We start from the raw sequence: 11,683 nt of genomic DNA, 5'->3' as shown, positions 1-11,683 counted from the left end.
TCAACAATTATAAAGAAACTCATTGTCCCTCTTTCCTCTTCAACATTACAAAATCCCTTATTCCATTCTTTTTTTAGTCATCAAATCCAGAATTCATTATTACTTCATTTTTTGCCATTTCCATCAAAAATGTCCACAAGGATTCCAGTCTTTTATGAAATTGCTTATTGTTTTGTCCTTATCCAGACAGGTGAGTTTTTCCATTTTTGCCAGACTTGCCATTTTCACACTCCATTCCTCTATTGTGCAAACTTATTTCCAAAATACAACTACCCTGTTTCCCCCAAAACAAGACATCGCCTGATAATAAGCCCAATCGGGCTTTTGAGCGCATGGCAATAAGGCCAAGCGCTTATTTCAGGGTTCAAAAAAATATAAGACAGGGTCTTATTTTCGGGGAAACACAGTATTTCATGGGATATTGTTTTGACAGGCCAACCAGGTTATTAAAAAGACCCTGAAGCTCATTTTCACGTGCATGAGATGTAGAATGATTAAAATACACGTTTCTTCACTTCTGCGTCCTCAAGGAATGTCCTTCCCCGAAAGTTAAAATCCATTTCCACTTAAAAGGAAATCTGCTAAATCTCAGCCTCGCTCTTTGAATTTCTTCCACTTTGAGCTACTAGTGATTCTCTCTATGTACAGAGCAGGAAATCAGGTGCTTATATATGAAATGACAATGATTCAGTCAGTGGTGGGATTCAAAAATTTTTACTACCGGTTCTGTGGGTGTAGCTTGGTGGACATGGCATGGCATGGCATTGCATGGCATGGCTTGGTGGGTGTGGCTTGGTGGGCATGACAGGGGAAGGATACTATAAAATCTCCATTCCCACCCCACTCCAGGGGAAGGTTACTGCAACATCCCCATTTCCTCTCAATCAGCTGGGACTCGGGAGGCAGAGAATAGATGGGGGCTGGCCCAGTCAGAGGTGGTATTTAATGGTTCTCTGAACTTACTCAAAATTTCCGCTACTATTCAGTCCTTTTTCAGAACTCATCTTTTCACTTTTTTCCCATTTCCAGAAAAAAAAAGTCTATAAAGTTTCCAGACTTTAAAAAGACAAAGTAAAAGTACTTTGTCTTTTGTCCCTGTCCAAATAGGTCAGGGGTGCCATTTCTGCCAGTTCTGGCATTTTCACAATTCATTCTTCCACGGTGGCTGATTCAGTATTTCTCCATCCTTGTGCAACTCATTTGGCAAATCTACCTACTATATACTTGTACCTGAAGTGGTAAAGGCCACGTAAGCAATGAGCTGCCACTCCTTCCGTGATTGGGGGAGGGGGAAGATGCTGCCTAGGGAAAGATAAGTTCAGAGAGGATGTAGCAGATGGTTTTTTCTTCTTCTCTGGTCTACTTTGAAGGGCTGACAGGTTCTAAGGTAATCTAGTTCCTTGGTGGCACTTCCCCGTGGAAGAGGAGAAGGCTATGAAAAGAGTGGATGTGCCACAATCTCTAGGTTCAGAGAGGCTTTAACATGAAGAATGACATGTAAGGCTAAGCATGCTTATCCACCCTTGTTCCAGTGATGAATTCAGGAATAAGACTGTGCTATACATTATATATAAGAGCCTTGGTAGTACTAGGGTTTAAGGCACCCTGTTATTAAGCTTATTAAGACCAGCTGCCTGCAATTACTGCAGGGTTCGAATCTCGCCAAGGCTCAAGGTTGACTCAGCCTTCCATCCTTTCTAAGGTAGGTGAAATGAGGACCCAGTTTGTGGGGGCAATAAGCTGACTTTGTATAAATATACAAAAGGATGAAGGCTATTGCTGAGCACATTGTAAGCCGCCCTGAGTCTTCGGAGAAGGGCGGCATATAAATCAAATTAAAATATATATATATATATTATGGCTGGGGATACAAATAAACCATAGACAAATTTTATAGAACATTAAAGTCTTTGATAAAAGTACTTATTGCTTTGTCTCCGTCCAAATAGGTTGGCAATGCCAGTTCTGCCATTTTTACAATCCATTCCTCCATTGTGGGTTATTTCAGAATTTCTCCATCATTGTGCCTATCATAATCTTGGTGACTCCACGTCTTTCCCTGTACTTGAAGTGGTGAAGGCCACGTAAGCAATGATCTGCCACACCTTTCAAGGTCGCAACTGTGAGGGACAAAGAACATTTTTTTATTTGAATTGTGGATATGGGACTTTGTTCTGCCGCTGCCGCCATCTCCGCCAGTCCATCAAGCCAGAAAGGTTGGAGACCACCGATTTAAAGCTAGGCTTCTCACCCATCGCTTTTCCAGGGATGAATTCTGTCAGGGCAATGAAAATTTAAAGCTGACCAGCCCCTTTAAGACTGAGGATGAGTCAGCAGGGTTATTGCCCTTTAAGAAGCTGTCTATATAAGTGAGGCCATTAGGGGGTGTCTCTCTCTCCTCATGTATCACACTCCTCATTGTGTTCTACCTGCATTGTAATGCTCTGTGTAGATTTGATTGATTGATTGCCTACTGCGTGTATGTATGATATGTGCCTACCACATGTATCAGTGGTGGGTTGCTCCCGGTTTGGTTCGGTTCTTGCGAACTGGTAGTAATGGTGGGAGGCTCCGCCCACCCCCTCGATGCCATCACTGACGATCCGCGCATGCGCGGAAGTGCACATGAATGTGTAAGCGCGCACACACATTCCCATTCCCTGGTAGTAAAGGTAAATGGAACCCACCCCTGACTTCTATGTATCTATATAGACGTCTTGTACATAAACCACTGTTTGTAATGACAAAACCTCTGTGTCCTGTATTTTGCTTCTGGGTTGTCTCAAAATAGTAGTCGTACTGTGCACACACTGACAAATTTAAGGAAAAAGGAGTGTCTATAAAGTATTTTACAGTAGAGGATGCTATTAAATCATACACAAATTTTGCAGGGCAGTAGCTTATCTTCCTGAATGTTCCTTCAGTTATTGTAAGCAGTGCTGTTTTCTGTAATAACTAAGTCTAATGTAGTGAGCCAGCCAGAGTCAGTGGGAATTGATGGCAAATGAATTTAACAATAAATAAATAAATCTTTCTCAGAGGGTGGGTGTCATAACTAAGTCAAATGTAGTGAGCTAGCCAGAGTCAGTGGGAGTTGATGGCAAACAAATTTAACAATAAATAAATAAATCTTTCTCAGAGGGTGAGTGTTGCCTATTCCTGATATTGTTACCTCACATTGTGAGAAGATGCATTCGAAACACACCTTTGAGCAACTTGGAAGCAGAAGCTGCAAGTCCTTGAAGAGATGGCGAAGTCGGTGGATTTCTGCGTTTTCAGCATTCTGGTGACAGGATCCGATCGGGGGATCGGTTTGAGTCTGGTGAAGAGGTTTCTGGAGCTGCCTTCTCCACCCAAATGGGTCTTTGCTACAACCCTTGACCTGGAAGGAGAAGAAACCAAGGTAAGTATGAATTAGCACAGGATGGAAATAGTGGTTCAGAAATTGAACTGAGGCTGAAGTTGAATTAAAGCTGAATGTCAAGCTTGCATTTTGAGCCCTCCAGGAATATTGCAATGACACACCAATTTCATTCTTCATTTTTGCAGCAAGGAATGCTAAGCAAAGTACACTTTGAGTTCATTCTATTTATAGAATACAAAAGCAATTGCTTTCCATTAATGGGCTGTTTTGGTCCTAATTGCCCAAATAAATATTGGCAAGTTTTGACAAGGTAACACTCAGTATTCCAAATCTTCCCACTGTCTCAAAAGAGGTGGGGACTACAGTGATGAGCCATTCACTAAGATTTACACCCATATTGAAACCAAAACGTAAACCAAATGGCTTCCTACATTAATTAGCTTTGTTTATCTTCAACAATGGTGTTGCTGGACAGTCTGAAATCTTATAGTGAGGGGCTCCACTTAAAAAGCTTTGAACCTGCAGTAGAGTGCAGAGGGTTTTGCAGGGAGCAATACATGGCTGGGTTAAGTTGAATGGACTAAGGTCCTAAATTGCATTAAGCCTTAATTTAGTTTCTTAAGTTTTGTTTTTTCAGTCAGAGAAGTTGCACATCTAATGAAGCAGAAATTGCACACCAGTCCTGCTTCTGGGTATGTACGAGATCGCCTTCTGCCACCGATAACCTCCCACCGGCCAATACGCTCCCACAGAGAGGGACTCCTCAGGGTGCCGTCAGCCAAACAATGTCAACTGGCGACACCCAGGGGGAGAGCCTTCTCTGTGGGGGCACCTGCCCTCTGGAATGAACTGCCCCCAGAGATTCGCATGATCCCCGACCTACGTACCTTTCACCGTGCCCTGAAGACACTTTTCTTCCAACAGGCCGGGCTGGCCTAGAAAATGAATTTTTAATTGGATGTTTGTAGTTTTTAATATAAGGGCCCAATTTTTAATATATTTTAAATTGTTTTTAAATTTTGTGGGTATATGTTGTTTTAATATGGCTGTACACTGCCCTGAGTCCTTCGCGAGAAGGGCGGTATAATTTTTTTATAATAATAATAATAATAATAATAATAATAATAATAATAATAGTCATAACAATAGTTGAAAAGAAAAAAGTATGGTTCATTGACATTGCAATACCTGGTGATGCACGGATTGAAGATAAGCAGCAAGAAAAATCACAAAGTACCGGGACTTGCAAATTGAAGTTGAGCGACTGTGGAAAAAGAAATCGTGTGTTGTCCCGATTGTAATTGGAGCCCTTGGAGCAATACCCAAAGGGCTACCCCGCTATTTAGAAATTCTAAATTTGCCGGACTTGAACATTTTGACTCTACAAAAAACCACCTTACTCAGAACAGCTTACATCCTCCGACGATACCTTAACAGTTCCTAGGTCGTTGGTTAGGACTCGAGCTGCTGATCTATTAACCAGCCTCAAAGGCTGTGAATCTCACTAAAGATTAACCAATAAATAATAATAATAATAATAATAATTCTGAGATTGTCTTCTTTGGCATCCAGCTCATGTCATTATCTGTGAATGTTAACTCACAGAAAAACCTATGATCTCCTTTTCGTTCAGGAGCTGAAGGAGTTGGCTTGCAAACATCTGAATCTGGTGGTGTTGCAATTAGGTAAGTTTCAAGGGCCACGTGAAAACAGAGCCAATTTGGTATTACAGGAATGTCCAGAGCCAGAGCTACTATTTTAAAGTTATTCTTGGAACTAACCAAAGATGTAACATCATTGGTTGTGTTCCCATAAGTCCACTTCCCATGGAGAAAATAATTTACAGTAATTTATATGCCTCTGACATGTAAGAACAGCTTTCCACAGAGAATGTTTCGAATAAATATGTATCATGATATATATCTGTGGCTCCAGGGGGTTCTGCAACTTTGGTGTTGAAATCTTGCAATTACAGAACTTCATGTTGCTGATATTTCAATAACCTTGTTTTTTCCTGAGATGTGACCAAACCTGAAAGCATCCAAGCTGCTCAGAAAGAAGTGCAGAAATGTGTCGGAGAAGGTGGCCTGACCATCCTATACAACAATGCCGGCGTTTGGGATTTCAATGATCTGCAAACCGAAAATGCTAAGGAAATGATGCGAGTTTATTCTGTCGGTACCATTGGTCCACTACAAATGAGTCAGGTTCGTTTATGAACAAACCCCCTTTCAATGCAAGGAAGACTGCTTTAATTAAAGCCAAAAAGATTGAGCCATTCAATTCAATATAATTCAGGGGTACCGTAACACTGTAGTGCCTCAAAACAATGAAGTAGAAATTGAACATTGATTTGGGATCAGGTTGACACATTAGGGGTGGAGGCTCCCTTTTAGGCAGTGTTGGAACGTAGCAGTTTTCCTGGCTGTGCTCAGATCAGGGTACATCTGTGAAGGTCTTGGAGAAGTCTATGAAGGGCCCCTTGGAGAAGGAGACAGAAGACCCTTCCCTGTGATTGCACTACTCCTTTTCCTAGAAATAACTACAGCTCCTTCTCTTCTCTTTTCATCTCTCTACAAGGCATTCCTACCCCTGCTGAAGAAGGCTGCCCAGAGAAGCCCATGTCAAGGGCTGAGCACCAGCAAGGCAGCCATCATCAATATGTCCAGCATTGGAGGCTCAGTTGAACTTATCGGTTATTGGGACCAACATCAATTAGTTGGATACCGCTTCGCTAAGGTACCTAATGAGTTTTTTATGTGGATCTGCCTGCACATCCATGAGGGCATCTGCCCATGCTTCTGTTTCCCTAAACGTGCATATTAATCAATTGCTGAGATGCAGCCCTGTGTGGTGTCCCAGCTCTGAGTCAGCAATGATGCTTTAGCACTGTCGTCTGTGCTCTTCTACAAGCAGTTTCCCCAATTATGATGCAGACGTCTTGTATGAAAGTGCTCCCTTCCACTTTTGAGCTCTTGCTCACAAGAACTTTGTTCAAATTCAGTGGGAAAGGATGCTTTGAAAAAGAAATTCCACTTGTTTTTTTGAGAATGATTTACCTCTAATATAAGGACTGAGATACTTAAACAGGTTGTTTTTGTACTACCCAAATGTTACCCTTTTCATTTATTGTCTAAAAGTCAACAAGTCATCAGGAAAAGAACTAAAAAAAACCAGTATCAGTGTGAATATTTGCCTTGGGGTAGTACAAATACTTCTTGTTTGCAAAAAGCAGCTACCTTGGTACTCAACTGCTTTGAAACTCATCAAATTTGGTACCTAATGTACTTTGACATGAAAATTTTGTTCTGGTACTCATTGTTTATTTGGTACACACAAGCTCGAACTTGCAGACAGCTGGTCATTTGCCTCCTTTTAGAGGGTCGTTGAAGCACTTGGACCAACAGTCTGCAAGGAATATAAATTCTTTGATTCCCCACCATCCAGTCAGAGCTGAAGAAGCTTCTTGGATGAGAAGCAAAATGTCTTCAAAGAAAAAAACCAGAAAGTCCAGTTGCCCCCTGAAAAAGCACCTTTGGGACAGAATAATTAAGATACACATTAAGATACCCTTGCATGATACCCTTGATATGACCTCAAGGAATTTTTCAATTCATTGCTGGTATACCTCATAAGCCTTTTCAGCCCCGTGTAACATTTAATATACAATATACAATAAAATATCCTGTGTGCACATGGTGGCACAGTGGCTAATATGCTGAGCTCATTAATCAAAAGGTTGGCAGTTCAGCGGTTTGAATCCCTAGTGCTGCGTAATGGGGTGAGCTCCCGTTACTTGTCTCAGTTTCTGCCAACCTAGCAGTTCAAAAGCACATTAAAAAAAAACAATTCAAGTAGAAAAATAGGGACCAGCTTTGGTGGGAAGGTAACAGCGTTCCGTGTGCCTTTGCCGGCCACATGACCACGGAGACGTCTTCGGATGTGCAAGGGGGATCTTTACCTTTACCTTTACGTGTACTGTTTATCTCCATTGTATCCTTCCTTTTTTCCTTCAATGCATTTTCTTTTTTTCCTTACTCTTGCAGGCTGCTCTAAACATGCTGACCAAGTGTCAATCTCTTGGATATTCAGCCGATGGCATCATGAGTGTCGCCATGCACCCTGGAGCAGTTAAAAATCCTAACAACCCAATTGTAAGTTTTTCTTTTTGACATGGAAAACCAATAAAGGAAAATATTTGCAGTTCAGGGTTGAAATGAAGGGTCCTTGGTGCTCTCTGAACTTGGTTGTTTTCTTGTAGACATTTCGTGCTAGTGCTAGTGATGTTCCCTACCACTGATGACTAGCACTGATGATGTAACTTAGTTTGAGTAATGAAACGTCTGCCAGAAAACAACCAAGCTCAGAGAGCACCAAGGGCCCCTCACAGATGAATAACTTCATGGGAGTCCCTGAAAGTTTTGGTATTCTGATTATTTGGGTCTTTAGTGCTTTGTGTGATGAAACAATGTGCTAGTATAAAAATAGACACATCAATTACTTCTGTTAAAGTTACACTACATGTTGAATTAAAGCATTGAATGAGGTGTAAAGACAGTGAAGGAACAGAAACTGAACAATCTTTCCCTATAAAAGTTAAAATCCATTTTCTCTTAACAGGAAATCTACTAAATCTTACCTTCTCGTGCTTAAATCTCTTCTACTGGTGATTCTCCCTATTTGCCAAGGGCTCTTTCTGCAGGAAAGCACGTGTGTCAGCATCGTGCTTATATACGAAATGAGAAGGACTCCATTCATGTCATATCTGAGATTCAAAGCAGGGTTGACACATTAGTTTCGGAAATCATAACAGGGGAAGATTCACATAGCAAAGCAAATAATAAGAGTTCCATTTTGCAAATATTAGAAATAATTTTATTGACTTAGTATCTGCACTTGCAAGGCCTGCTCATCCATGGTCAACTTAACTAACCCAAATTTAGGGATTTACACGATGCTTTGCATCATCACACATCATAGGTGCTTTGCTTGCATACTGTACCTTTATAAGCCAAAATGAGATTGGCCTGTTTTAATACAAATTCTTCTCTATCTTAGAGTTGAACATTTATGGTCAAGGGGTCCAACTGTCAGGGTTCCAAGTGACATATCCATAGCAAACAAAACTCTCAAGCAGGTAGATTCCTCAAAGAATAAGTTTATTTGGCATGATAATTAGGTGAAAACTGACTCTGAATATTCCCACGGTTTTCACCTAATTAAAAGTAAAACTTTGTCACTTTTCCAAAACAACCAGTCCCATGGCCCAATCAGGATGCAGCCCAGTTGCTAGGTGACATCAGTCTCCTCCTTCCAAACACCTGCTGTAATGTCCTTGGTTCCCAAGGGGAAGTATTTTGTTTTGACTATAATACCCCAACTATCTCGATTCCCCCCTCCCTATCCCTCGGCTCCAGGGTGTCAGCACTGAAGTCTCAAAATGGCCTCAATCAGACCAGCTTCAGGGTTGACAGGAGCTGAATTCTGCTGATCTGCTTATGGGAGGGTTCTGGGCTGGGCAGGACTGATTCTCTAACCTTCATGAGATCCTTTTTTGTGGCAGGGGGAAATCAGCATGGAAGAGAGCATCCAAGGCATGGTGGCTGTGCTGTCCAAGCTTTGTGAAGAGGACAACGGGACCTTTGTGGATTGGTTGGGTCGCCCAATTCCCTGGTGATCCAGTGGCCTCCCCTTAATATCATTGTCTCATAATAAAGTGAGAAGCAACAAATAAATAAATAACTGAATGTCATGAAAATCTTGGTTTTGTTTTCTCTTTCTTTTTTTAAAAAAATAAACCAGTATTCTTCAATGTCTCATATGTAATGTGAGAGGATGAGGAATTGAACCTTATATCAAGCCTGTACATAATCTATTAGTTTCAAATACTTTTTTCAGAACATATTCTTCAAACATACCCTATAAACATTTGCAAATACACACACACACACACACACACACACACACATGGAAAAGTTGAGAAAAAAATCAAATCAAAGAGAAAAGATCATTAAAGAAACAAGAATCAGAAAAAATAAGCAACTTCCAAACGTCTTTTCAACAATTATAAAGAAACTCATTGTCCCTCTTTCCTCTTCAATATTACAAAATCCCTTATTCCATTCTTTTTTTTAGTCATCAAATCCAGAATTCATTATTACTTCATTTTTTTGCCATTTCCATCAAAAATGTCCACAAGGATTCCAGTCTTTTATGAAATTGCTTATTGTTTTGTCCTTATCCAGACGGATGAGTTTTTCCATTTTTGCCAGACTTGCCGTTTTCACACTCCATTCCTCTATTGTGCAAACTTATTTCCAAAATACAACTACCCTGTTTCCCCCAAAACAAGACATCCGCCTGATAATAAGCCCAATCGGGCTTTTGAGCGCATGGCAATAAGGCCAAGCGCTTATTTCAGGGTTCAAAAAAATATAAGACAGGGTCTTATTTCCGGGGAAACACGGTATTTCTCCTGCGCGAGTTGCATTGGTTGCCGGTTGCCCTCCGGGTGAGATTCGAGGTGCTGGTGATGATCTATAAAACCCTATATGGCTTAGGCCCAGGATATTTGGCAGACCATCCGCTGACAGCAACAGCTGCCCATCACCCGGTGCGTTCTCACAGGGAGGGCCTGCTCCGGGTGCCGTCGGCTAGACAGTGTCGGCTGGCGACTCCTAGGGGTAGAGCTTTCTCTGTGGGCGCACCCACCCTCTGGAATCAACTCCCCCTGGGGCTCCGGTTGGCCCCTGACCTTCGCACCTTCCGCCGCGAATTAAAAACATGGTTGTTTACATCGCCCAGCCTGGACTGTTTATTAAGATGTTACATGGTATTTCTTGAGAATAATTGATGACTATAAAAACTGGGATATTGTTCAAATATCTATAGCAATAATTTGAATATTTTCAATAATTTCAATAATTTAATATTTTCAACGTTTTTGATAATATATCTATCTAAGCAAAAAAGAAAAGAAGATTGAAATAATATAGGACTATGAATTACAAATAAGAACTACTTAAACTGGTTTTTATATAAATGATATGGTTAAAGAGGTAGAATTGTGGGAAATAATTTGAAACTGTATTGTAGTTTTATTTGAATTAAGAACTATGTTTCAATGATAAATTGCTATATTTTTGGAACTAGAGATAGGATCTACATTTGGTGAAGTAATAAGGAAAGATTTAGTGAGCATTTTATGAAATAATAATAAATGTGGGGAAATTTTAGAAAGGGAAATAAGCTTTTGAAATATAAACATGTTTGACTTGTATTGTTAATTGTGAGGATTTAGGCTAAGAATTGTGAAATGTATTATGAATTATTAATTGAATTGAGATTTTTAAGTGGGTTAATAGAAGGGAAATTATTTTGATTAAATAAATAAGAGTAAACTTTTTTTAAGATAATAATAGGGGAGATAGGTGATTTAAGATCAAATATTGTCAATAGTGAGGATCTAGGGTAAGAATTGTGAAATGTACTATGAGGTATTAACTGAATTAAGATTTAAGGGGGATTAATAGAAGTGTAAATGTTTTGATTAAATAAATCTGAGTAAATTTTTTAAAGATGGTATTAGTTAAGATAGGTGATTTAAGATTAAGAAATAAGTGTTATGGAAAAATAGAATACATAAAATTTTGTTAAAGACGGGGGGGAAATTGTATAAATTGATGACCGGATCAGGACTCTGTTCCAAAAAGATGTAATTTGTATGTTGAGAAAAATAAAAATATAAAAACTTTTTGCAAAAAGAAAAAAGAAAGAAAGAAATGTGAGCATGCGCAGCCCTGAGGGTCAAAAATGGGACGTAATGATGTCCCAGTGGGTGGGCGGAGCCTCCCGCCACTGGCCCTACCACCTCACACGAGCCGGATAGATCCAGCCAGATTTCACCACTGGGCTGGGTGCTTAGCAACCCCTCTTCTTGAGATATCCACCAGGTGCAGAGTGTTACCAAAACCCCCCCCCACAAGTTAACAGATAAGAGAAGTTAGATCACTGGTAATGGTTTTACCGGTAGTAAAACCGGCGGGAGGCTCCGCCTACCGACCCCGACATCATCAAAACGCTTCTGCGCATGTGCAGAAACTTCTGCACTTGCGCAGAAGAATGCGCATGCGTGTAAGCAAAGCAAGTGCATGCGCGCGGCCCCGCTGTGAACCGGTAGTAAAGGTAAGTAGAACCCACCCCTGTACGAAACTCAATAATTCCTCTGTAGAACTGTATCAGCAGATCGTTGGGCAGTTTGAGCTTCCTGAGTTGGCGCAAAAAGAACATTCTTGTTTGTGCTTTTTTGATTATTTCTTT

At 40.5% G+C, this 11,683-nt stretch overlaps 1 protein-coding gene across 1 annotated transcript; it reads left to right on the top strand.

Moving 5' to 3' along the window:
• The first annotated feature begins 3,189 nt into the window (after window positions 1-3,189).
• LOC148112275 (uncharacterized) lies at window positions 3,190-9,122 on the top strand. The gene is made up of 6 exons (XM_087877261.1): window positions 3,190-3,403; window positions 4,998-5,049; window positions 5,384-5,571; window positions 5,945-6,103; window positions 7,411-7,518; window positions 8,928-9,122. Exons 1-6 carry the CDS (start codon window positions 3,248-3,250, stop codon window positions 9,039-9,041), a joined length of 777 nt encoding a protein of 258 aa, XP_087733387.1. The 5' UTR covers window positions 3,190-3,247; the 3' UTR covers window positions 9,042-9,122.
• The last annotated feature ends 2,561 nt before the right edge of the window (window positions 9,123-11,683 follow it).

Source organism: Pantherophis guttatus, chromosome 11 (genome assembly GCF_059756535.1).
Source record: "Pantherophis guttatus breed Tessera chromosome 11, ASM5975653v1, whole genome shotgun sequence".
Lineage (NCBI taxonomy): Eukaryota > Metazoa > Chordata > Lepidosauria > Squamata > Colubridae > Pantherophis > Pantherophis guttatus.
Note: the sequence above shows the minus strand (reverse complement) of the source record. Positions and strands in the feature narration are given on the sequence as shown.